Raw genomic sequence first — 26,760 nt, 5'->3', positions numbered from 1 at the left:
TAAATAACAACACTGGCAGAACACAGTAAATCTGAGGAACTGGGATGAACTATTTCTAGGTAAATATTAACAGAACCATTTTCCTTTATACAAAAATAATTATGTTCAGGCAGGGAGCCAGTCGTCTGTGCGCGCCATCCCCTACTGTCCAATTTCTGTAAAACTCAACATCACCTTTCTTATCTGGCTATTTAGGGCTTTTTAATTTTTCTGTTCTCAAAGTTTAAGCTTCTTCTTGCATTTGCAGCTTTTCATTTATCTCTGCCTGTAAAGAAAATCAGAAGAAAAGAGTGGTTATGATGGAGCTATCTTAGGCTGCACATTGTCTTTGTGGTTCTGACACGCTGTAGTGCAGTAAGACAGACATTATCCTACACACCTTCCTGTTTTGCAGACATCACGGTGCTTCAGCCTGTGCTTACGTGATAACACTTTATCATATTACCGAGCACAATCCCGACGTAGGGTATGACTGCCGTGGACAGGAAGTGATCTGGGACACCCATTTCTCATGTAACCCTGTCTTGGGAGATAGGCTAATTTGCCTGTATTCTCAGGCAAACTTTACCAATAACCACCGAATCAGAAAAATTGCTTTGGGATTTGGTTGTTGCCACTGTTTTCCTTTGCTGCAGATGTTTGTTCTCTAGTGTAATACATTTTATTGAAACATTGCTGGAATTAGAAAGCACTAGTGAAAATGAACAATAAAAAACCCCCATATTTCTGTGATGTTGCTTGTCTTTCTTAATTACAAACACAATTATGAATGTCTATCTCATTCTGAAAATACAGGCTGCTGCAGACATTCAGTGTTTAATTTACAATGTAACGTTTGTGGGGAAGGTATGAGGGTTGTGACATATTGTAGTGAAATCTTTGTCAGTGATAAAGTGCAGCAATCTTTAATTCCATAGCATTTGGAAATGTAGGATCACTGGAAAAAAGGCCAAAAATACTGAGGTTTTATGGCGAATTTATGTATATTTCTCAATATTAGCACTGATCACTGCAAAACGACAGTCTTTCCCAGAGTCACAAAGTTTTGTTAAAACAACTGGAACAGGCTCAGATGTCCTTTACAGACTCCATATAAACTGTTCTAAAACTCAGAGTTACATTCTTGATGGCCTCAGTGTAATTTTGATAAAGTGAATGGATTTGGCCCAGAAAAGCTTGCAGTAACTTGCCATTTTAGGAACTTTTTGGCTTGCCAGTTCTAGAAATCCCTACTAGTGCTATACTTCAACCTATGAATGGATAACCACTGCTAAAATGTTTGCATTTTAGTTCTCAGTCGGTCAGTTTAGCATAAAAAGCTGGAATTTCTATCTTAACTTTGTATCTTTGCAGATGACCTTTACCATATTCAATCCATGCTCAAGTATATCCATATCCCTTTCCATTATTTGTATACTTAGACTGCTTTGCTGTGGAGCACTGATCCTCCAGGCTAATCCTCTCCCAGCCACCCACCCCAGCTGCCTTTTCTTCTCCAGTTTTTACATCCCTCTGTCTCTGATTCTACCTTCAGTGAAAATCAGCTGCCACCATACTTCACCATGGCTGCTGTTGTGATCACTGATTGTCAGCACTGTGATTTCAGACTAAAAGTTCTTTTCTAGACTCAACTAGAGCAACAGCTGCCTTATGTTCCCGGGAGATATAATGCAGATTGTGAAATCACAGTTCACGCCTAACAAAATGTTTTGAGTCTGACCATGTATCACGTAAAAATCTAATGAGAAGATTACCTCAGAGGTCAAGTAACTCAGAAATCAGGTGAAAAAGATACATTGGTGGGAGACTTTTAAAAAACAAAAGAAAATATTATATACACAGAAAATATTTTCTGTGTATATATCTAGAGTTGCAAAATAATTAAAAATATATTTTTCTTGTCTGTGCAGAATTTGTAAAGAAAAAAACCCTCTTAGCACTGATGCTAATGAAATCAAGGTCAAGTGAAAACCAGGCATTTCATTTTGTTTCTGTAGACAGGGACAGGAATAAGACAACATAGCCCAGGTCCCATCCTGTTTCTAAAGACATGTTGAAATAGAATATGAAATCAAATAGGTAAATCTAATGATGGCATCATTATTCTAATTTATATTCTCCTTTCATTCATAACCCATGTAAAGCAATTTACCAATATCACACTATTTTCAGATAATGTTAGATGTTTAATAGACTGCTGCTTGGTCAACAGTATGCAATGCGCTATATCTAAAGCTTAAAGCGCCTAATGCCACCTGGTTGTTGCAAATAAAACCAAATTCCACCAGGTCCTTGGTGGAACTGGTTCTAGCTAGCTTGGTTCTAGCTAGTTTGCTTTCAATAATTTCATATGCTTGAGGGAGCAGTTTACAAAATAACAATGATTTACTCTGTTGGCTTTGCACGTGTTTCAATTTACAGACCTACCTGTAGAGAAGATCACCCTACAACAAATTTAAGTCCACTGACAATAGCTTCCCTTTCATGAACCCCATAGAAAGAACTCATGGACTCCTCAGAGTCTGCAGATCACACACCAAAACCAGATCTGTTCTATTAAGGCAGCTCTTGTATAGATATGCACCTACCAAATGAAGTCAAGAATTGGCATAAATATGTTATTTCTTACACAGATTAAAGGATGTGTAACATACTTGCATCTAACAATTTATATTAAGCACATGTTGCATATGCTCCATCACAGCAGCTGATCCTGAACCCCTGAAAAGGAATTTTATCACTGACAACGCCGAGAGCAGGATTTGGTCCATTTTTCTTAACACATAGTAATGCTGAAGATATACGTTGTTATATTACTGAATATTTTTTATCTTACCACATGTAAGCTGACTAAACTAGGAGTTATTTATAGAGGCTAATTCACATTTTTTACAGCATATGGATATGCTTTTTGCCAGCTTTAGCAAGCATACAGTTTATATTCATTAAGGCTGAGATAGCTAATTAACCATAGACAGAATTAGTTAATAGCTTCCTAGTAATAGTACCTCAAGGTTGCCAATAATTTCACTGGGGATTTCACCCACTGCGGACTTCTGATCTTCAGCAGTGACACCAGCCACGGCATCTGCCTCGAAGGACTCTCCCTCTGGACAGGGCTCTTCCAGGTAACTCTCCTGGTCAGACTCCTAGCAGCAGCCAGAAACACATGAGTTAGAACATCCCCCTACAAGACCAAACAGCATCAGCCCAAAGACATGCAACAACACATGAAGCCTGCATTTGAGAACTCCTGCTCTGACAGAGACCGTCAATGTCTCTCTTTTACTGCTCAGGCCAGGCAGATCCTGAGGTTATGAAGTTGCGTGGGGAAAGAGACCAGACGTGCTGACTCAAATGTCCTCTTGACCAACTAATGCAGTAAGAGCAACTTCATTCCATCTTAGAAGAGAATATTCCCCTATATTCTGGGGAATAAATATCATCAGTCACTGGGCTCCAATGGGAATAAATGAGGTAGGAGACTCATAGAAAAATAGCTTTTTCTAAAAAAAACCAAAAGCAACAAAAACCTACCAAAACTCTGTACCTTAGATTCTGTCTCTGCAGTAGTTGGTGATATTATGAATGATGAATAGATATCCAAAGGTGTGCCTTCTTCCAGCATAACAGGGAAGGGGGGAACTGCAGATGGGGCAAGTTCAATCACATACTGGCAGTATTTAAAAAAAAGAAAAAAGTAATTCAGGTTTAATTATTGCTCAGAGGTTTACTGCAGATTTTTTTATATGGAAATGAAATGGCTGGCAAACAACAAAAAACAATACCTTTTTTGTTACTATCCAGGTGCTTAGAACTAGAAAGCATACTGAAAGTGATTATAGATCAGCTTTAATTTCTTGCTGCATCTCAAGGGGCCCTCTTTATAACACTTGGAAAGAACAGATGATTTTCATAATTTCATAACACTACAGATTCTTACTCATGTGGATAATTACATTTAGAAAACACAGAGCTTAGGTAACATGCAGTCTTCCCAATGCAAATTTGTCACTTCTGAACAGGGACCTTGTTGCATTTTGGAATTAAAGGGTTCAGCTGACCACCAGGGTATTCTTTCAAAGGAGTCAGTGGAGTAAAGTTGTAGTGACGCTGCATCAAATAAGGCCTTAAGGAAAATATTTTAATATGTGACTATAATTTAAGAATTGCTATCGGTCCAAGTTTTGCTGCTTCATCAACTTGCTCCCATTTCTTTCCTGTGAACATGGGAACCACACCAGTATTCTGCTGGCATGTGAACTGCAGCTCTAGGAATATTCTGACAAGGAAATGTCTCTTCCCCCCGGAGTAGCTGGATGCAGCACTTAGTTCTTGCTCAGACTCTCACGAGTGATGCAGAAGGCAGCCCTGAGTCCTCTAAAGGGACAAGATTTTGTGTATTTATTTTCTTTTTAAGAGATAACAAAACATACATGCCAAATAGGGTGACAAAAGGTATTTTTAAACAAGCAAGGAACAGAGTATAATACTAAAACTGCATGTCTGGGGCCTCTACAACGGGAAGTGCCCACCGAGAATACCAGGCAGATGTTCCAGTTCTGAGTCAGCTATTACAAACACGATTTTGCTTGGATGTGTAAGTCAACTACATTAATTCACATCAGGGTAATTGCAGCTCCCATAAATTAATTTCCTCATACCTGTGAAATCATAGCTAGGTTGATATTTGGTTTCTTTAGTTACTTGCTACAGTTAAACATGCTAAAAATATTAAAGGTTCTACATATTTGCAAAAGTTATAGCAAAATTTGAAAATAAACAGTGAGACCTAGCCATTGTACTTTTATATTGTGTTAAAAATCTCTTTGGTAATCCTGAAAGCTTTTCAGAAGTTATGTTTGGACTCTGCCATTATCTTCAAGATTCACTGTCATGTGTGAGCTTGCTAAAAAAGGTAGACAGTATTAGCCCATGTTTATAGGAACCCAAAAGGCTGACAGAAAGATTTACAGAATTTAAGTGAGGAGAAAAACCAAACTTTATAGGAGCATTTTCCTATATCACTTGTGACCTGGATTTTACAGCACTGTGCTAGTGCCTACAGACTCACAAAAGGAATAGTGAGCAAGTTGAGGTTTTGTATCAAAATGAAAAAGCTTTAAGTTGAGCTAAATGTTACTCTTTCTGGAACAGAAATTAACTTTTTTTTTTTTTTTTCAAATTATATATTTTTTAAACTAGAGCTTTTCTGATTTAGCCAATGTTTCCATTTTCTGATTTTGTACCTTGTATTTTCTTATTAAAAAACATTAGCTGAATTGGACGAGAATTCACAATTACTTTCTGCTTCCTTAAAATAACATCTTTTGGTTAGTTACTTAATTATTCACTCAAAATATTTTCTTTATTTAGATTAATCATTATTCCATTTATTCCCTCCAGTCCAAACTTAAAAAAAATGAAATCATGTAAAAAACTAGACCGGGTTTTTAAAATCAATTCCTGGCTGATCAAATACATTTTTGTAGCATGGATAAGATTTTCAGAGGTTCTGTTTTAGAATAATATTTTTACTTCACTGCGTCCTTTTAAAGAGAGCCATTCTTTACTCATCTATTCCGTGTCTAATAATAAACCTTGGATCATTAAGAAATAACTAAATTATAGCAGAACTAGTCTCTTTAATGAGCTATAATAGTCTCAATATTCAGCCAAAAGTTTTTTTAAAAGACTGTGAAACTTCAATGTAGAATATGAAGTATTTTGTTTAGTAATAAGTTTATGAGCAGTACTACAGTTTACAGCCAAAATACAGTGACCTAAAAATGCCATTCTGCATTGCTCCTTCCTATACATTGTGTCCTTAACAAGTCCAGGGGAAAATTAGAACGAATGAATTGTGCTGAGAGCCCGAAGCCAACAAATGTATTTAAATGAATCCTTCTGATGAAATACTTTCCTTTAAAAAATACAATTAAGTCTTTGTATTTCCTTTGAACAAAACCTCATGTTTAATAGCACCAATGGCTCTGAAGTAAAATCTATTTAAAAACAGAGAAGGAGACACGGTAAGTTTTTATACAGTTACAGTGGCTTTAAAAAATGCTGCTAGTTTCTGAAGTCTGAGTAAATTTATGGTGTATTACTTCCCCTGACCTACATTAAAAAATTCATCCTCCTTTTTTTTAATTCCTGAAGATTTGTCATTATGTGAGCATTATTCACTATGACAAAGATGTATTAATCAAAGTGTCCTCTTGAATCAATATAACTATCGAAATGTGAGAAACAGTTTGGCAGGATGATAACGCTTTAAAATTAATTGGCAATATTTTCCTGCATATTGTGGTCCAGTGGGTCCATGAGAATTCAAACATAAAGAAATTGTAAGGCAGTTGCACAAATGTAGAGGGTATATCCGTGTCAGCTGCAGACAAAAGGATGCTCCAAGAGACTGGAGCGAGCAGAAGTTAAATGCAAAATTCTTACTAATTCCTAGGTGTGGTGGGGTGCCAAAAGGCCACTTGAACCTGGACAAGTTAGAGCAGGCTGAAGGCTGCTCCAACATTCAGCAGAGGTTAGTCTGGGAAACATTCAGCATCACCTTTACTTTCCCACCCCAGTTTCATCAAGCCTCCGTGTAGCCGCTGCTGAGGACTGTAGCTGGTGTTGAGACATTACTCTCAACACACAGCCCCATGTCACAGTTTTTATCTGGAATTCTTTCTAGTAAAAGTGTGCATAAAGAGAGGCAAGTATAAGAAAGTGTCATGCTGTTCTGCATATAAACCCACATACTTTTCTTGTTGTTGAGAGCTAGCAAATTACCTTTTTACCAATGTAGGCAGAGCAGAGACAATAAAATAGTATACAGGAAAATTTCTAGAACAGAATAATGGCAGGAAAGAAGATTGGTAAAGCGTTCTAATAAATGAGTTCCACAGATGTGGTAGTTATTATAAAATTAGCTTTGCATAACTTACCAATATACCATTACATTTTCCCCCAGATGTTATCTGTTACTTAAATTAATTTTGCTTAAGTTACTATTATTGCAGATTTTATCCACACTGTATTTTATTATTTAAGTTTCTGTGGCATAAAACAAGCCCTGGCTGATAGCATTACTTTTAATATTATATGTAAGAGGGTTTTAGTATTATACAAATGGCTGCTGGGTATATCTTAATAGTCACAGCACAGAACGTCTGCTCTCAAAATATTATGTAGATTAAACCCAGCTATTTACTTACACTCTAATTCAAGTCATTGGAAAGGTTTGCAGTATTTATGTATGTGGTATGAAGGGAAACAATCTACTTGGGGAATAAATATCAGAGTTAGGAAATTAGCAAAGCTAAGGTCAAGGTCAGTTTGGATTTACTAATATACTTGCTGAAAATTAGAATATATACTTTATGCTTACTTATTTCATAAATGAGAGTAGAGGCTGAGGGGGTGGTGTATTTGCCTCTTTGATACAAGGTTTTTGTATCATAGAAACATTTTAAAACCACCTTTTCAGCTTAATGTCATCTGAAATTCAGAACTCCCCTCCACAGAGTCTTAACATAAATTCTCTGTAGCTCATCTTACCAAACATAGGAAAATAATTATTTATAAGGATTGGAAAAAATATCCCACATTCAGCATGGACCATTTCTAAAGACTTGTAACATCTTTCAAAGCCTTTCAATGGATATGGATTTGATTTTATGTGAATGACAGATGCATTTAAAAAAGGATGTTTTTTCTGTGTTATTCTCTATATTCATATCATCTTTGTAGTTTCTAATTGTATGGATAGGACCTTATGCTACCAGAGACCTGTACAGACTTCTCTCTTATATATGATCATATGTGAGACTTGCTATGAACCAAAATATTTAATACAGGATTTACATTAGTTTGCCATTCATGCTAAGCATACCCAGCTCCACACCTACAAATGTGCTGAATTTCAGTTGCTGGAATAAAAGGCATTTACAAAATATGGTTTGTTAGCTGCCTGTATTTCATGTGGTTGAATTTGATTGAATAAGTAATGGACAGAGATGCAGTCTTACACTGACCCAAACCAGCCTGCCTTTGTTTCCCCCCTGCCCCCTTTAACCTGCCAGCATATGCAATCACAACATATCCACCCTACTTGCCTTCTGAGGCATCGCCCACCCGTGTTCTCATAGGTGAGGAGGCTCCTGGGAGGTTGCTGATAGCTCTACAAATACATTTGCCATTCTATTTTGCAACAGTGCTATACACAAGGTCCAAAGGACTGAGGATATTATGAAGCACTCAAAAACTTAATCCAGATATATGATCTGTGCAGTGTGACTAAGATGGCAGCGCTTCCTTCTGAATGCCTTCAACTATACACATTTGTGTTAATATTTAAAGTAGAATTAAGATCAATGAGGGACTAAACTTGGCCTCTGAAGTACTCTCCCCAGTTGCTAATGATGCACATGGAAATTCTGTGTGCACGTTCCTGGGCAGGAGTTTTCAAACCACTATTCCTTAAATGAGACAAAAGTTCAGTAAGTCAAAGGTATACTTTATGCTCTTTTTTCCTGTATTTTAGAATTTAAGTTAATACATTTTAAACTTTGTTGACAATACATCAGTAATTAATCTAGTCCAAAATAGCTATCTGAAGCAATTCGGTGCCTACATTGACAAAACAGGATCTACTCCTCCCCCCAGGAAGCTGTAAATCAGTCAGTGACATCTGGCCTCAAGGACATCAGAGTCATCTGAAATGTAGTAATTTATATTAATGAACATCAATATTAATTTTTAAATAAAAAGAATTTGCTAGTGCCATTATGTTTACATACAGAATATTATTTATAGCTTGTGTTCCTCCTTTCCTACATTTTGCCCATAAATTATTGTAAGGAAACATACTGTCACAGTTATAAATATTTTTCCCCAGAGTTAAAGCTTTTACATATCCTCTTACTGTTTTCAGTAACTATACGAGGGCAACAACCAGAATTTTCTTGCTGCTCCAGGAACTGCTGCCAATTTTAATGCTCGACTGAGTAGAAAAGGGTGCTTCTACAAAAACAAACAAAGCCTTCCTCTCTGGAGATATCTTAATGCAGAATGCCCTTAATACCTAGATTCTGTAAGAATATCCTAATACACCAGAAAGAAAAAAAATACTGATTTTACTGGGCTGCAGTCATCTACTTCTGCTTTTACCAAGCTTCCAATTATTACTTCCAATTCACAGATTATTTAGAAAGACAAAATAAGAGACATTAAAAAAAAATCCCCAGTTGGCTTTCATGCTGAGGACACATCACTAAATGATTCACCTTGGAATGGTCACTCTAAATTCACATTGTGTTTAGCATTGCCAAATCTAGAGTTATGGGATTAAAAGAGAATCTCAGCTTTCATTTAAAAATAAAGTTAGTGTCTAGCTCTTCTGGTTGCAGAGGAAAGATTGGAAACATAAATCTTGAAAGCTCAAAAACTAGACTGCAAGAGAAAGGAAACAACCAACAATTATTTTTAAGCATGTCTCATGATTTTTTGGGATCTCTCTCACCATTTTAAATGCTTGCGGTTAACAAAATCGTTTTAAAACAATGCATACAGATTTTGAGGATGGGTGACAGATTTTTTTTTTTAGTACCTAAAAGTGCAACTCTTGCATGTCAGGAATCTTCAAAGTGCCAGCACCCCCTTTCCACTTCAAGGTCACCATAAAAAAACCAAAGAGCAGGCAGCTCCTATTCTGGTTGTGCAGTTATACTCAACACGGATCTAAAGCCATTAAAAAAACCACCACCAACAAAACAAACTCAAAAACCCCCAAAAGAACCTTTCTCACAGTACCCACCTAGCTGGATCTACAAATATGAAAAATATTAAGGCTTTTTTTAATTAGTCAAGTGATCACATTAGAAAATCATAAAAGTAGGTTCTGCTGAAAACAGAAACACATTCCTCTTGCAGCCCTGAGCATGTACAGTAACAGTCAGATGTCTGCTCACACTGTCCTGGGCTGTTTTTTCCAGGTGTTACATCTGAGATGCAGCAATGTCTCATCAACTATTACTGTTCCACAGCACTTTAGGTCAGTCCTAAGACTGCCAAAAAAATGCTCATGTAGACATGCCAATCTCCAGCACGCACGTCTATCTCTGCCATGTCTCATGCTCTGTGCACACCAGTTAGAGCAGGTGTGTTCCTAGGGAGCTGTGTGCTACCCCACCAGATTCCTCTGAGTTTAGTAAGCACAGTCTTCAGGCTTTATCTAGACCTGCGTACAATGTACATTAAGGAAAGGCACCAAGAAGATTCCCAGGAAAAACTAGAAAAACTTTAAAAGAAACTTTCGAAACAAAAAGGTTTCAAGAAGTGATTGGGAGCTCCTGCTGAGAAAGTCTGACAGCAGAAAAATAATCCTTTGCTGTTCATCCAGTAACACGTAAGCACTGCCCCAAGTTGGACAGAGGTCCCACCTTCTGCCTTCGTCCACTGCCACTCCTGAACAGCCTTCCCTTCCTGTCCATTTCTCCATGCAAGACTGGTCATGGAGAAGCCCCTCACACAACTGCCCCATATTCCACACATGCCTGCAACACCAATTGACAAAGGAACAAGCTCTCTCTAAACTCCCCTCAGTCATCAGGTGCATTAGATGTGAATAGGCTTATCTATATTGATTCACCCCGAGCTGATGCTACAGAAAAAAGCTGCTCTAATATTTAAAAGCTTGCATAAAAAACAAATAAACAAACAAACCCAACCTAAAGAATATTGATTCTGAGCTGAAGGGAAAAAAAAAATTGCTCACACAATTTAAAAACTACAGTATAGGTTTTAAAAAATATGCTATATTAGAAAACTTTTCAGGATATACAGTCACATAAAAATGGAGAGCTTGTGCTCTTTGTTATTAGACTTAAAACATAAAGTCTTTCCCTGAGTGTGTAAGTTTCTGTTAAAACAACAATTTGTCCTGTGGACTGTAAATTCAATTACTGTTTTTATTGGAATCACATTTTGGTTTGGAAACAATCATGCAGAAAAACAACCAGTAACTTAGACATCTTAAAAACATCTCAAAACAGGCATAGCTCTGAGAACAAATCAGTTATGGTAATTCTTCCACTGTGAACTGGAATGTTTTTAAATCCATTTCCATATTTTTAATTAACACCTAGTTACAAAAAAAAAAATCTTACTGTAGGTCATTTTAATCACAAATGGGAAAACAAATTTACTTTATCAGAAAATTGACTCAACACTATTTTAGGGACTTATTTTTCATGTTTTTATCATTAAAATTACATTATTAACATACATTTTCCAATTTGGGAATGCAGAAGTAAGTCAATTTTTCTCTCAAATTTCAGAGTTACAGTTTTCAGTCACCTCTCTATGTGAAACCAGTCTATTTTAGCACCAGAATATTTGATCAGTATACCAAAAACCCCACAGAAATCTAAGATATCAGTAATACTTTACAATTGCATTTCTATATAACTTGAACCTGCACTATTCTCACCATAGCCTGTTGGTCAAAAGAAACCACTGCTTCCTTATACCATACTTGAATTTCATATCCTATTGTAAACAGGCTCTCCTTATTACAGCACATGCTCATAAATCTGTTTATACTGGATCTCAGCTTGCATGCTGAGGTTAGTTTTAACTCTACCTTACAACACTGTCATTCGCCTTAAATAAAAATATGGTTGCGGATAGGGGCAGAGTTAGTCTGGTGAATGCAAGAGTTAAACAAAGCTTTGTTTCAGCATAGCTTGGCCTGGTGGGTGCTTTGAAATCTAATAAGTTTCCTCTTGGTAAACTGCCAAAGCCAACCACACCTTGGATGATGTGAGGTTGTTTTTGAGAAGGTAACATCTTACAGATTATCTCCTCCCACTTTGACTTGGAAGGTTTCTGAGAAGAAGAGTCATTTCCATTGTTGGGGCATGAAATGGTTTCTGGTGAAAAAGTACATAAATCTCATTCTGCTTTGACTTGTTAGGAAGCTCATGACAAATCATATAATCAAATGTGGATATTTCAAAATTTGTTTAAACAAAGGATGAGAAGAAACAAGTATTTCTACTAAAGACTTTCTCCCCAAATAATAAAAAAACTAAACCAACATTCACTTAACTCCTTATCCTTTATAAACTCTAAGTTAACATCACCTTTTAGAAAATTACCACACACACAACTAACAAAATCCACAAAAAATTTACATTTGTTCAGAAAGGTTTTCCACAATCATACAGAATTTTAACACAAATCAGGATTGAGAGCAAAGGCTACCAACTTTGAAGTGACAATCTTGAGTCGGCTATAGAATAAGTATTCACTTATGAAGGGTACTGGGTTGAATTCTACACTCTGGGATTTCCTCTCCTTCCCTCATGTTTTGTCTTTTTGAGAAACTCTGTTCTACAAAAATAGGCAAAGACCATGTGATCGCAAAGTTTGCTCGCAGTTTTCCTGATGAGATAAAGACAACGCATCTGTGATGATCAGCTTTTGATAGGAAAAAAAAATGAAGCAATGATGTCAAAGGGATTTATTTATTTATTCCTTTTAGCAGTACCTTTTCCCTGCCAGCTTTCCTAAACAGCAACATCGTAGCTACTGAGAGGGAACAAGTGCCAAACAGCAGCACCTTCTCTTAAGATTGCACAGCTATACCCAGAAACGTGACATTGCCTATTCTGAAGCTGCTGTCTTTCGATTTAACCCTCAGAAGAAAACACCCATCAGGAACACCAAATGTGTCTGGATTGCCAAGCAGAGAAGTTGAGGAGGGGGTAGAAAAATCACTAATGGCTGGAAAGCTCAGCTGGCAACAGAGAGAAAGGCAGGGTGGAGGAGGACACAGGAATTAAAGTGGTCCTGTGGAAGGAAAGACTTAATAGCTCAGGGAAAAGCATGGGTCAGTGTGCAGAGGAAGAGAGCAGGAGCGATGGGAAGTAGCTAACAGCAGAGCTGAAGGTCTCGCACGCGGAGGAGAGGCAGTGAGGCTGAACAGATCCATCTTCACCACTCCTGCAGCAGAGTGCAGTGCTGAACTATAACACTTATTATTCTAGTCTCAAACTCCCCTTTGGCCCCAACTGCCAAGCATGCCAGACTGCACGAAGCAGCTGAATGTCTAGTGTGGTTTCAACAGTATCTCTTGTTACCAAACCAAGATTTTCACTTACTTTTCCAATAGATCCATAACCCAAAGATCATATCAAAGACAGCATTCTAAAGACTTCTGGTGGTGGGCTCTATTCACTTCCTTATCTACATCAGGCTATTTCCCTCTGATAATTCCTTGCTCCATCTAGACAAAATGTCACATATCCTAGGTCCTCTTGTCACATGATTCTTTATTTTGATTACAACATTTGGCAGAATGTGAAGCGACTCTCACCACTGCCACTGGGTTTGTGTTTTAACATAGGCCAGAAATATTCACCTACGCACTGAAACACAGTCTTTCTCCAGATGATGCCATCCATATATATATATATACACACATATACATATCTGTAATTGCTAATTGTTGTTTAAACATAGAAAGACAAAAAAATGCAAACCAAAAAGTGGCTTTTAAAGAATGAATTGATACCAAGAGCTGAAAAAAGACTGTACCAGAGACCCTAAAGAGAAGAGACCTTACCAAATCTAATAGACAAATTTTCAGTGTAGACTCTCTTCACATTTATAGGACTGACTGGTTTAACTGTTGTTTGTAGGCATTCATTCTATCAAGCATACACCCTAATAAATCATACTGGATGCACAGCTCCATGTGGAAGAAATAGAGCTGATGGGAGATATCTTTGAAAAACTTGGCCCCCAAACCAGAGACAGGTTATTTCTCCATGACAACAAGTAACTTAACAGATATATTTCTCTCTCAATGGTAAATTAGTCTCAAAGCAACATCCTCCATCAGAGAAGGTGCTCTCATAATACAAGCAGTAGCCAATTTGAGCACTTTAACTGGATTTTGTTAGAGCCCTAAGATTATTAAAATTGTGAACTTTAAAGAATTATATTTCAACCTGTGTTCTACTAGTTCTCTCCCTACCTTCTCTGATTTTAATTTTCTCACTTGTCAGCATCTCTTGGCAGTGAGAACAAGAAAGACCTCAAACCTTTGCTGATTGCTTTCCACGCAATCTGATTTCTATAAATTAAAAGTTGCTGATGGGGAAGCAGACAGCAGTACCCTTTGATCAAGATACACATCTTGATCTCTTTTATCATTTTTTAAAAAAACAATAATATTACAACAAAAAAAAATCATCATACAAGCTTTTCGATCAAAGTGTGTCACTGTCTGCTTCCCAGTCAACATACTGCCAGTAAATTGGCAAGGTGCCCAGAAAGAGCAGGCAGCAGCTGGTGGGTTTGATCACCATCTGTATATCTACTCGTCTATAAAATATCATGTCTCCATCTAGTGGGCAACTGCATTTAACAGGACATTTGAAAATGGGTCGGAGCCTACTTCTGAGGATGGCAGAAAGAGCTTTGCTAGACTCCCCATCAGCAGAACCGGGCTCTAAAGCTGTATCACGCTGGAAATCTATCCAAAGCAAGAAAGGTACTGAAGCCCCACTGGTGGTTCCATCACTGTGCTGGCACTTGGCCTTGAAATCATGTTTTCTCCAGAAACATTCACAAAATATCTACTTCTGTGCTCTCCCAACAAACCAGCTCTTTCCAACACTGCAGCACCCTGGAAGTCTTAATGGCAAAAATTCGAAAATGTAAAAGAGACAACATGAAAAGGAAGGTGAGAGCAAGGATGCCATTAAACGTCCAGAGTTCCTGGAAGAAACAATAAGGAACAAGATGAATATGCCAAGACAATGTCTTCCTTTAAGAAGAATTGAACTACAGCATATTAAAGCATCAGCCCTCCGGCCCTGACTACTCAATGACAGGACATGCAAAATACTGCGTTAACTTTCTCATGTGGTCTCAGATAACACCCTTGACCGAAGTGCAACACGAGTAACATGAGATAGGCAAATTTGTTTTTCAGAAAAGTGCCACAGAAACAGTCCTTGGGACACAGATTTTAGATCCACATGGCTGCTCAAATAACGGAGAAACTGAGGCACAAGCCAATGCTCTGATAACTCTGTCACGACAGAAACAGGACTAGAACAAATAGTTATTAAAAGCCAAATTCTACCGCATTCATTATACCACCCTCCCTTTCATCGATTACCATCCTTTTTGACAACAACTCCACAAGCAATGTACTGACTGGACATATTTTATGCACAGCCATCTAGTGTGAAAACTGCATCCTAATGAAAAACTATCAGTACAGCAAAATGAAAAAAAAACCCACCACCACCACCAAGATCATCCTATTGATTTTTTCCATCCACGTATGGACTAGACTTAAATTCCCATAGCTTGAGAAATCTGTTGAGATAACTCTCCAACACAGCATGATTACGTTTCATTTAATGACTTCTTTGGATGCATGATAGGTTCTAAAATAGCTTTTTTTCTGAATATCTTTTAATAAAGTTATTTAAGATGCATTTTGCTTTGACATACGTAAACTGGTGTGATAGTTTAACTGTTACAGTAAAGCATTTTCTACTTTTATCATACACTCCATTGCATTAGAAGTAAGTTTATTACTCTATAAATTATTCATTCACAGGAACTTCAGTTTAACAGCACCTAATAGACACAATCACTTAAGGTAGCACGCTGGTAAATTTCAGCTTTAAATCAGAAGCTGATCTGTCCTCATATATATATAAAAAAATCAACTTATCAGAAAAAAGCATCAATTCTAAGAAACTCAGGCATGAGCACTTAAAAATGAAGTCAATACATGCCAACAACTTTGTGCTAATTTATTATATTGCTTGTTTGTGCAGGAAGGGGATGAGATTTGTTTCAATCTAATCTAATTCCCTTTATTTCAACAGAAACTACAAGAATTAGAAATGAATGTTGTTCTCTCAACAATTTGCTGTGATAGAAGCTTTATTTTTCAGGTCAGCACTCTGTTTTTGATTGCTCAATGGGAGCACCACAATGGCTAAAAAAAGAAGGCTCTGAAACGTTAGGAAATAGAAACTGCTGACTACCTGGTGAAGGAATAATGATTTATAATATATGAATAGGGGCAATAATTGGATAGCAGGCTGTACTCAAAAAAGCCTTAATTCACAGATCTGACATCAGAAAGTCATAATCCATCGATCTAGCATCAGAATGATGGATTATGACTTTTTAAGAACATGTAGACATGTCAGCTTCACGAGCATTCCGGGAATTGTAGTCCAAATTGTTTTACTGAGGTCATTTGAACAATTTCAGCTTTTTCCAATAAAGCTGATGCACTAATATTTTGAAATGTAAAAGTTCTGTTGGATCAATTTTTTCTTTCAGACCCTAAAAATCCTCCAACCAAATATTGCAGGTTGCCGTATCTTGTGACTGAAGAATGTATTTTTTTATATATTACTTCAAGTCTGTAATTTTCTTACAGACATGACAACAATTTTAAATTCTAATTAATTTTTATATCAAAAAAGTTTTGTATTCAAATTTGGAGGCAAAAAAACCAAGGTGCAAAGTGTAGAATTAATTACCATGTTTTCTTTCAGGAAGAGCACTGATACATGTTTTCCCTGGACTACTGCAAAAATATCTAATTTTTGACTTCTGAGTCCTTCCTTTTTTTGACCCTGATTAGGTTTTAAACTGTCACTGTCAAAAATAAAATTATGAGGTGAATTTAGATGAAACATTCCACGAAAAGAAAGAATACTCTTGCAATGTATGAATACTTAGAGGTTGGAATGTATTTTTTATAAAGAAGCTTATGACATAACTCAAAAAAGACATCCATCCTCTTCAGTGAAATACTTGCAACTTCATTTTCCTCATAAAAACAAACGTGGGATAAGGTTATTGAATAAAAAATTCAGGAAAGTTCCAGAGATCCTTTCATTGAGCATCACATACTTATTTACAAATAAACCACAATTTCAGTCATAAATTCTATTACAAAATCTTCCAGTGATATTTCCGCATTACAATTAAGTGAAACCACCTATAAATTAACAACTGCTACATTAGATTAATCCCATAGCTCAGACAGGTAAGAGTTTATCAAAAAATGTTTTCTGCTCCAGACAAGTGTTTAGAATAAAAATAAAATCTCATGTTAAATATAAAATATAACTAATTATTTTCAACATACACACATATTAAAACCATAAAAAACCTATGACTAAAACCTCTTCCAAAGCTATAAAAACTTTAAATATACGAGTAACAAGGGCTCAAGGGCAAAAGAAACCAAACCAAGCCCGGGTTGCATATCTCTACATTTTTTGCACAAACTGTTTTATATCTCCCCTTGTCTACAAGGCTGAGTTTCACCTTGTCTAGTCTTTCTCATCTTACTTCCCTTCTTACTCATGTTTTTAAGAGAGCTTATTAATAAAATAACTACTTAATGTCAAGCTTTTTATAAAAAAAACCACCACCAACAACAAAAAAGCCAAACAACTTTTGTATACTTTCATAACTAAAGCCACTATGGAGAGGAGAAGTCATAGGCCTCTTTTACAATGGTTGAAATAATTTATTTCACTAAAAAACATGTACATTGAGCAAAGGCACCCTGGGTCCAGCCCCAGCCCAGATTTCAAAACGAATGACAATAACAAGACCTAAGGAAAAGACAAGACAGCTGCACAACAGTATCCTTTAAAATCTCAGTGGTTCATAGAACAAAAGGGAAAAATAATGCACTTTTTACAACAGTAGACAAGCAATTTACTTCATTTTAATAACTAAATAAGAAATGGCTAATAAAAAATCATTGCCATGTTACACACATTCCTTCCTCTAAACACACCTAATCTTCTTAGAGGTCTCACATAAAGGGATCACATCACTGAAAAGCAACTACTACTTCAAAAATGCCTTAAACCACAATGCCGCTGCACAACTGATCAAAAGAGAGTACCTCATTCGATTAACTTTACTCGTGAATTAACATTGGCAGGCTGTAATTACGCACTTGGAAGGCATTCATGAGGATGCCACGGCCAACAGTGTTCTGCTTGTGATTTATATACTTGAGGTAATGATGTGAGGTCGGGATATCAGTTTTGCATGTTCTTTCAAGGAGCCTGATGTGCAGTGCCCTAGCAGCACCAAACCAGGTTCACTATTACTTCATCATCAAACCATCTCTACTTAAATTTCCTTTGTATCCTTTCCGACCTAGTATTTACCCAGCTCAACAAAATTAAGCTTATGACATCAAATGAGACCGAGTCGAGTGGCTACAGCCTTTCTAACCTTTCCAGACTGAAGAATGAATACAGCCTTTAGGACTGCACACAGGGGAAGACAGGAGCCTTGTAAATTTGGTATCTCCTGATTCCTCCTCTCTTTTGGACCTGTGCATTACTCCTACCTCCTTTCTTGTTGTTAAACTGGTTGTACGTTTTCCTTGTCTCCACTGACACCGCTAACTCATTTCATGTGTATTATAAAGCAGCAGTCAGATGTTAACTTTCTGTCTTTAATGATGTGCACTTGAACCAATGACCTTGAAGTAAAAGGCTCTGTAGATCTTTAGCATTCCCTCAATACTCAAGGCCCCTCTATTCACCTAGTTTATAAGCAAAACCTGCGTGCAAAAGGAATGCTTACTCAAAATTACTATTATAATTCTCCCGTGGCAGTACCTCGCACTGAAAAAAATATGAATTATAAAGTGCATGGGTTAGTAAAATTTAAATCAAGCAAATGTTTAATATTAAGCCATTTCATCTTTTTCCAAAGTTCGGCAAATTTATTACAAAGCACTGAAATTGCACTTCAAGCCCTAAGGCTTGCAGTGTTGGAGCCTGCCTGATTAATGTAATTAAAAGAATAGCACAACTCAAAATTTATTAAAAATTAAATATATGTAGCCTTATTGTTTACTTCCAACTGATAGCATGACTTCTAGCTAAAAATTTGCACTGCTTAATACCTGACAAGCTGTTAAAGCACATCCCCTTTTCCTGCTGTGCCTATGATTAAAAGAGCAGAGGTTAAATGCGGCAATAAAAAAATAAAGGGGGGATTCTATTTTTAGTCACAGTGGTGCTTAGTTCCTCCTTCTCATTTTTACAATAAGCAGGTGCTGCTGAAGAGGTGGCAAGTCTCATCACAGGAGGGCATCAAGTTGGAGAAGGGTAGGAAAATGCTTCCTTGGACAGAATCTTCCTCCCTTGCATGGTCACTAAGTATTGCAGCTTTTTATCTTAGCTGAGACCCTGCTTGCAGGAGGAGCCAAGCTATATGAACTAGATTACTAGATACACAGAGCTTGTGAGGCCTGATCCAGACCAACGTCCAATGGGTGCAATGCTGGCAAGTTTACATGGCATAAAAATACCCTCTTACACAGTGCTTGTGAGACACTTGCAAGTGCATGGCCAGCAAATGCTGGCTAGCATACTGAGGGATCCCAGAGGTCTAAGAGGCAGGTTTTATGGGATGGAAATCTAATTTTCTTCACTTTGAAATCAGAGTAAAAAAGCTTACTTTCTCTGCAAATATTGCCTGCATACCTCCATTTTCTCCTGCAACAATTCTGCATTTTCCTTCAGCCAGTGTAATGATCAGCAGCCCCTCCCAGTACATGAGGTGGAAAACAAATGAAAAAATTAAAACAAGTTGGCAAATGTACCTATATATACATATTTCATGTTAGCACAGTTATGCTTTAGAAATTATGGCAACAGCAATAGAATTTTGCTGCTGTGATCATGGATAATCAAAGTGAGTGAAAAAAAAGTCAGTGCTGAAATATTTTCAAAGGTATGAAAGTCTTTACTGTTGTGTAATTTAAATTTACTTGCCATTACTTGAAATTTCCTTTCATCTGTGTGATTAGAATTAAAATGCTCCTGAAGTATATTAACAAATATAATTCCTGTTATATTGCAGAAATACTAAAGCAACCTTCTCTTAATGTTGAAAACTAACTAGGCTCCTTAATTTACTACAGAAAATACAAAGCAAAATTAGTTAAAATGTTTTTAATATGAAGTCTTATTTGAGAATGATCATAAGATGAACTAATATAGCACTTCGGACTCTACTTACACACACATCACAAAGCTATAGCAGTATTTTATACAACTAACATTCTGTGATTCTGTGTGATTCTGTGAACTATAAATATGGGAAGTTTGTATTTTTTCAACAATATTTTTGAATTTAATAATTTTCAGTTTGAGGCCTAATTTTGCTACCATTACATACCATGGTAATGTAGTGTCTATTTTAGATACAATCCTAGTAGATCCCCTGAAATTACTTGAGGTACAGTGGACTGAGAATACCCAAATTGGATTGTAACTCCTAACTGCACACTCAAAATTTGTAACTAATAGCAGAAAAAGAAGCTCAGACACTAAAAGTCATTTCATGATGAATCTGTCCAAAAGTCTCCATCTCAACAATTTCTTTAATTTTCAAATTCAAGATGTCATCAATGAGTAGAAATTACTGTTCTCTGAAGACAGAGTTCAATAGAATATTATTGTCACACTGAAGTTTTTATGCAGCCCAAGTAAATTAGGTAGTAACAAGGAACTAGTTGACAGGGTCAGTGTGGCCCCCAGGTAAAAATGAAGCTGCAATACCCCGCTGCACCACTACTGTTTCTTGTAGCATTTGGCAAGTTCAGTGTACTCTTAATGGGAACCTTTATTCACTCTCCCACCATATTAATCTTACTGGACTTGACACAGAGAATTGTGTAAGTGGCACAAATCTATAAATATGACCTTTTACACAACTGAATTCCACAGAGCAGGGTTTAGTTTGTTAACAGTCAGTCATGCTACCTTTTCTTTCCTCTTCATCCATTCTTCCCCAATTAGGTTTGTCAGAAAGAAAAAAGGGAAAATAGAAATTAAAAAGTAAAATTCTGTATTTCTGTACAGGTTGGAGTTATTGACACCTATTTGATTAAACAATTAATTTTGCTTCTAAAATTGGCAGTACATTGACAGATAAGTGCAAAGGAAGAAAACAGGTTGTTTTTTTAATAGTATTTATTCACTACAAAGTGGAACAAGATCAACTCATGTTACAGTCTGCAAACCGGTAAATGGCACCCAAGTACTGAAAAACTTTAGTGTCTGATTCCCAGTTCCCAGAGCAACCCACAGTCCCCTGTTTAATATATCATGGCCTGTTGGCTATTTAACATACAGGTTTTAAACTTTCCAGTTTCCTAAATAAGCTCCCTTATTGCAGACTTCTGCATTTTATTCTAATGCATATGGTTTGCTGCTTATTAGTTTATGTAATATTCCTGCTACTATGAAAGAAAAAAAAAAAATCCACAAGACAAGTTCTCATTTTATCTTGCCCTTGTTAAATATTAAGATTCTCCTAGTCTGTCAGACTTCTAAGCTTGTCTAATGTCTGTCATTTGTATCCAAAATTAATAAAGTCTATCCATGTTGTATGACTTTTCAGTTGCTCTGATTCTGACTATACACAATAATTTGTAATTTAAATTCACAAAAAAAGAGTGTCAATGTAGCAACGTGTTTATGTTGTCAATTTTAAAGGCTTGGCCTTTATTATCTGATACCAAAGCCATGTTCTTTCCGCTCATTACAAAGATCCAGTAATGCTTGGATTGACCAATTATTTCTTGTAATATGATTATGTACCCTCTTTCTTTTATTATTTACCCATTTAACTGAGGATTGATCAGAACAAAGAGAGACAATTAAATACACTGCAATATAGCAAGTATGAATAACAAGAATAGGAACTGAAGTCAAGCCAGCAGTATCTAGGAAACACAGAGATAAGATTGAAATCCTTTCTTTAACTTCTCTTACAGTGTTTTGCTGTGCAAGGGCTGCAAAGAAAAGGATATTATTTTTACATTCAGTAATTCAGAGAGATATATTTGCAAGCGCAGCATGGAGGGAGGGACAAAAGATAAAATCTCTGTCATGTAAAATGAGTAACGTTTAGTTCCTTAGTTCTATCTTGATGATTTCTTGATTTCTCAAACAAAATGTGATTATTAAACAGAACATAATGGTTCAGTACTGAGTTACGTACCAGCATGCATACACCTGTCAAGAGACTCAAGGGATCATTCTCAAAATGGACAGAAATGTAATGATGTTTTTAGAAACCTCACTGAAGGGCACTACAATGTCCTGCTGGTATAACTTTTAAAAAACAAAACTAAACACCCCCCCCAAAAAAAAACCCACCCCAAAACCCAAACAAAAACCAAAACCCAACAAAACCAGAAAAAGTCAACAACCTAGCCTCTAGCTATCACTTTCTTTTTACCAAGGCGCAGGGACAACAGTAATGCTAAAAATTGAAAACAGTCTGCTGCAACAAGCCTAAGTGAGGGTTAAACACTTCATTTGAAATATGATCATTACAGGTAATTTAACATTTCTGAAAATGTAAATCTTCAACTACATCCTAACTTCTGAAGAATACTAAAAGCTGGCAAAGTATCCCTTAGAACAAATGAAAATCATTAAGACTATAACTGACAGAGAATAAAATGATAAATAGGTGTCATGAATACAAAATGAATGCTAAGAAAAACTCTGAGAGAATGTTAGGCAGATATTCAAAGTAGAATAAGTTCTAAGGAACATCCCTATCACTCCTCTGTTTTATTAAACAGGAGTAATACACGGGGTATACACACATTGTCAGTGGTTGAAATGTATTGAAAATCTATTCACAACACACAATACTCAGTGAATGTAAAGATACAGACCTGAATTCCAGCTGGTTAGTGCCTGAAACTTGCCTGCAGCCTTGATCAATCCAAAATTCAAGACTTTTCAAGCATGGGACGTTTTCACAACTCTGAGACCATATTCGGATGGCCTCGCTATAAATGCAGCACCCAACATCCATCTTTATCACTTAGAATCTGTGCCATTTCCTTAGACTGTATTGACAAGCCAAATTTGATACGCACAGTCAAAAGAAACTACAGAGCAACTGCATATTGTGTAGTGTTATTTGAATAGAATAAAGAGACAACAAAACTTTTACCAAGCACATAAACTCTAAGAAAACAGAGTAATACATGTATTAGCATGTAATTAATGCAAAATATTCTGTGCTGTGACAGCAGTAACAATATTTTTTGCAATATGTTTTTAAAGTATTGTTGGATTCTTTTAGAATCAACCAAAAATATCAGAAGCACTACTCATCATAAAAAGTGGAGAGCACAATGTTAATGTATTTCAGCTGAAAAACATCCATGTTTGTTTGAGTTTTACTCTGGACACAGCACCATCTGCAGTGTAACTCTGCAGAACCTATGCGGGCTCTGGCATAGTCTTTGCAATCTGAGACAAAGGCAAAATTTGAGGGTGAAATCAGTCTGGAAAAAAAAAAGGCAAATAAAGTTCATACTCACAACCTCACCATCATAAGGTCAGCCAAAGATTCTGCCCACTTTTATAAGAAAAAGTAAACTTTAGGTATAAACAATCAGGTATTCCTCCTCAGCTGTTTTAAGATGGTCAAGAGGAGACTGAGGATGACTTCACTACCAAATTTTCAACAGTGCAATGGGAAGCCAAAGCATAAAATACTTCAGATAATAGTCTTAATCATGAAACACACTAAAAGACTCCAGCTTTTCAAGCCTACTCTGAGGAGGTACAGTATAGTCTACCTATCTGATGTTTTTCTGAGTCCAGTAGCTGGAAATTCATAATGAAGCCTTAGCTTCTGTAAGCAATACAGTGGATTGGAGGGAGATTCCCAAATCATGAGGTTAGTTAAGGTTGATGAAAGTTACAGATAGGAACCTATTTCCCAAAACAGAAGAACAAGATAGTGAAGCTCAGCGGGCTGGAGCTAGTGGGTGTTGGCCATCAGCCCACACTGAAGGAGGGGATTGGAAGGACAAAATTTCCCCATCTGCTTTGTTACTAGCAACCTGTAAACGACTCCTGCTTCAGGATCAAATGGTGAAAGAAATATTATAGGAACTTGGTCATGGCCCCTTTCTCTCCCATCTGCATCGCTGCACATAGGCTACCTCAGCTTGTTAGGTACTACGTACAGGGAAAGGAGGACATGAAGAGCACACTAAGCCTAAGTATATGACTCTCCTTCCAGCACCATTTGGCAGCTTCTTCCCTCATTTCTGGTGCCTCATAATACTGTTGAGTGTATTCAGACTCTCATGAAAGAATCAAGCATAATGCTTTGGATAAAGTCCATCCCTTTGCCAAATGTTTTCCCTATTTAAGCCCTAGCAAAAACATTTTGAATGATTACACTGAACCTAAATGGTGGTGAAGTCTTCCAGAAGTCTAGCAAGCTACAAAGAACAAATAATACAAATGTTGAAGAAAACAGTTGTTTTGTTAATATTTTATTTACACAGCTGGGATCTTAGGAATTTTATCCATCCACATATTTAGTAAGGAAGGCAAATTAATGCAAAGAATTGCCATTTCTTAAGTGAAATAAAACGCCCAAAACCCAGTAAAATTAAAAGAAGGCTCCCTCCAATCTGTCTTTCTCTGCTCCATTACAGACAGACACACACACCTCCCCCGTAACCATAATCCATGAAGTAACCGGAGAGGATTCTTCACAGACAGATGTAATTTATAACAAAGACAGGAAAAGGCAACCCTAACTCAGAGCTTGCTGCCCTTCCTATAAAGTTCACCTCCTTACCAAGAAAAAGCAGAGAATAATCTGTTTGGTTTCTGCACTCAACTCCTTTTTCTTTTATTGTAAAAAGTTTCCATTGTCCTTTTATGTTTTGATTATTGAGTAAGTTTAAAGACTTGCCAAATAGCCCTAGATTGTTAACAGACCACCACTATTTAACTTTGAATGCTTTAAAAAATAAAGGCACAGTTCACATTAATATTCTATGCCCTCATTTTATTTATTATTTTTTCTTTGAAATTTAAACAATTTTCGTAGCTAAGGTTTATTAAATGTAAGCCTAAGCAGTTATATAAGTTACCTCACATACCAACCAGACATCCTATAAAACTCAGCTTTCTAATTAGTAACAGTGCATTTTGCTGAGCTTAGCATATTTATAGGAAATCAAAAGAATGTTTTATGAATTAAATATTCAAATACATCAGATTCAATGTTCAGTAAAAATACTTTATGTTGTATCATGCGACAAGTTGTAAAATCCAAAGTGAAATTAGAAAACATACAAACTTTCCGGTGCACTTTAAAAAGGGACTTTAAAGGATTGCAAAACTTGTCTTATTTAAACTTCGAATACATTTGTCTGTAACAGTAACTACAAGGATAAAAATTTATAAAAATGGATATTGATTACAAAACATGACAGTAAAGAAATGCTATGCTGTTTATTTATATTAATAAGGTCAACAAGTTATTAATAACATAAGATCACAAGTTGTATGAATTTTATACATAAATATTCACCCTTGGGGATACAGTCCCATGAAATATCGCATCACTTGTCTGTTCCACTGCTACTTTTATGTATACAATTTAATCTTCAAGATGATGAAAAGCTGCAGATAAAGGTAGGGGGTACAAAAATAGTTCATGGATCTGTGCCTGCTAATTAACAAAGATCATGCTGGAAATTTTAGAAATAGGGCAATTGCTCTGGCCAACCAGTCTCCAGTAAGTCACACTGGAGCAGCAAGGACCCAAATGGTATCCGCTGGCAAACAATTAAAAAAAAAAAAAAAATATATATATAAATGAAGCAGAGTACTTTCTTGAATAACTTCTTGATCCATGCTATGTTACATGGAAGAGTTTAACAAAAACTAGTATTGTTCTGCAGTGGACATAATGCAATGGGATAATTAAAATAAAATGTGCCCTCTTTTTTTTGGCAGATTCCTTACCAACATTATTCTTTGAACTACCTAAAATATTAGAATGGAGTTTGCAAATTACTTTCTACCAACATGCAAGCAGCAGCCTACTTGGTTCTCACCAGCTTACTTACAAAGCTCTTTGTCTGACAGAGTTTGCCACGCTAGCTGACCTGGCAACCTGCTTTCTAGGGCCACATCGCAGACCCAGCAGAGGCAACTATGCTGTATGGCGCCAGGATGGAGCTCGGGCTCTGAAACAGCCTTCAAAAGGTCTGCTTTGGATTGAGGGAGTTTAAACAGAGATATGTAAGAATAGCAATTCTGTTAAAAGTGTTTATTTTTTGTTTTAAACTGGAATTAAATCAAACTGCAAAAATCACAGAATCTTCTGTTTAAGAAAAAAAATACTGATGTTTGCTCAGCTCCAATTATTTTGTTTTATGCTGGTCAAACAAAACAGCAAGAACTCCCAAAGGGCATCAACAGAGTAAGGTATTCAGGAATACTAGAAAAGAAAAACAAAATTCATATCCTAACAGTCTACCTTCAGGTACTTAACCACTTTAAAATTTTCCAAGTAATTTCTGCCAATCTCATTGTCTCCCATTAAAATTTACATATGGGTTGATAAATATTTTTAAATGTGTACAACATTCTACAGCACTTAGTCATTTGGATCTTACAACATTCTGATGAGTAGCAGAAACATGCTGTCTGTCCTTCCAGTCAATACCTACAACTCCTAGTTGACTTGCATTCCGGCAAATAAATAAGCTATTACTGCTGTTATCAGAACTATGTAAGTTTACACACACACACAAAGACATCGAGCCACTTTCTAAATAAATAAAAAACAACTCAGGAAGCACATCTGTGT

At 36.5% G+C, this 26,760-nt stretch overlaps 1 protein-coding gene across 1 annotated transcript in view; it reads right to left on the bottom strand.

The window, feature by feature from the left end:
• Positions 1-223: 223 nt before the first annotated feature.
• CABCOCO1 (ciliary associated calcium binding coiled-coil 1) overlaps positions 224-26,760 on the bottom strand; it is a 43,287-nt gene continuing 16,750 nt past the window's right edge. Inside the window, exons 6-9 of the mRNA XM_029087085.1 lie at positions 19,283-19,304; positions 3,551-3,562; positions 3,009-3,149; positions 224-265 (exon numbers count right to left, since the gene is read on the bottom strand). Of these exons, the coding sequence (XP_028942918.1) occupies positions 224-265; positions 3,009-3,149; positions 3,551-3,562; positions 19,283-19,304 (217 nt within the window). The remainder of the gene's footprint in view (positions 266-3,008; positions 3,150-3,550; positions 3,563-19,282; positions 19,305-26,760) is intronic.

Source organism: Antrostomus carolinensis, unplaced genomic scaffold, assembly GCF_000700745.2.
Source record: "Antrostomus carolinensis isolate BGI_N321 unplaced genomic scaffold, ASM70074v2 scaffold45500, whole genome shotgun sequence".
NCBI lineage: Eukaryota > Metazoa > Chordata > Aves > Caprimulgiformes > Caprimulgidae > Antrostomus > Antrostomus carolinensis.
Note: the sequence above shows the minus strand (reverse complement) of the source record. Positions and strands in the feature narration are given on the sequence as shown.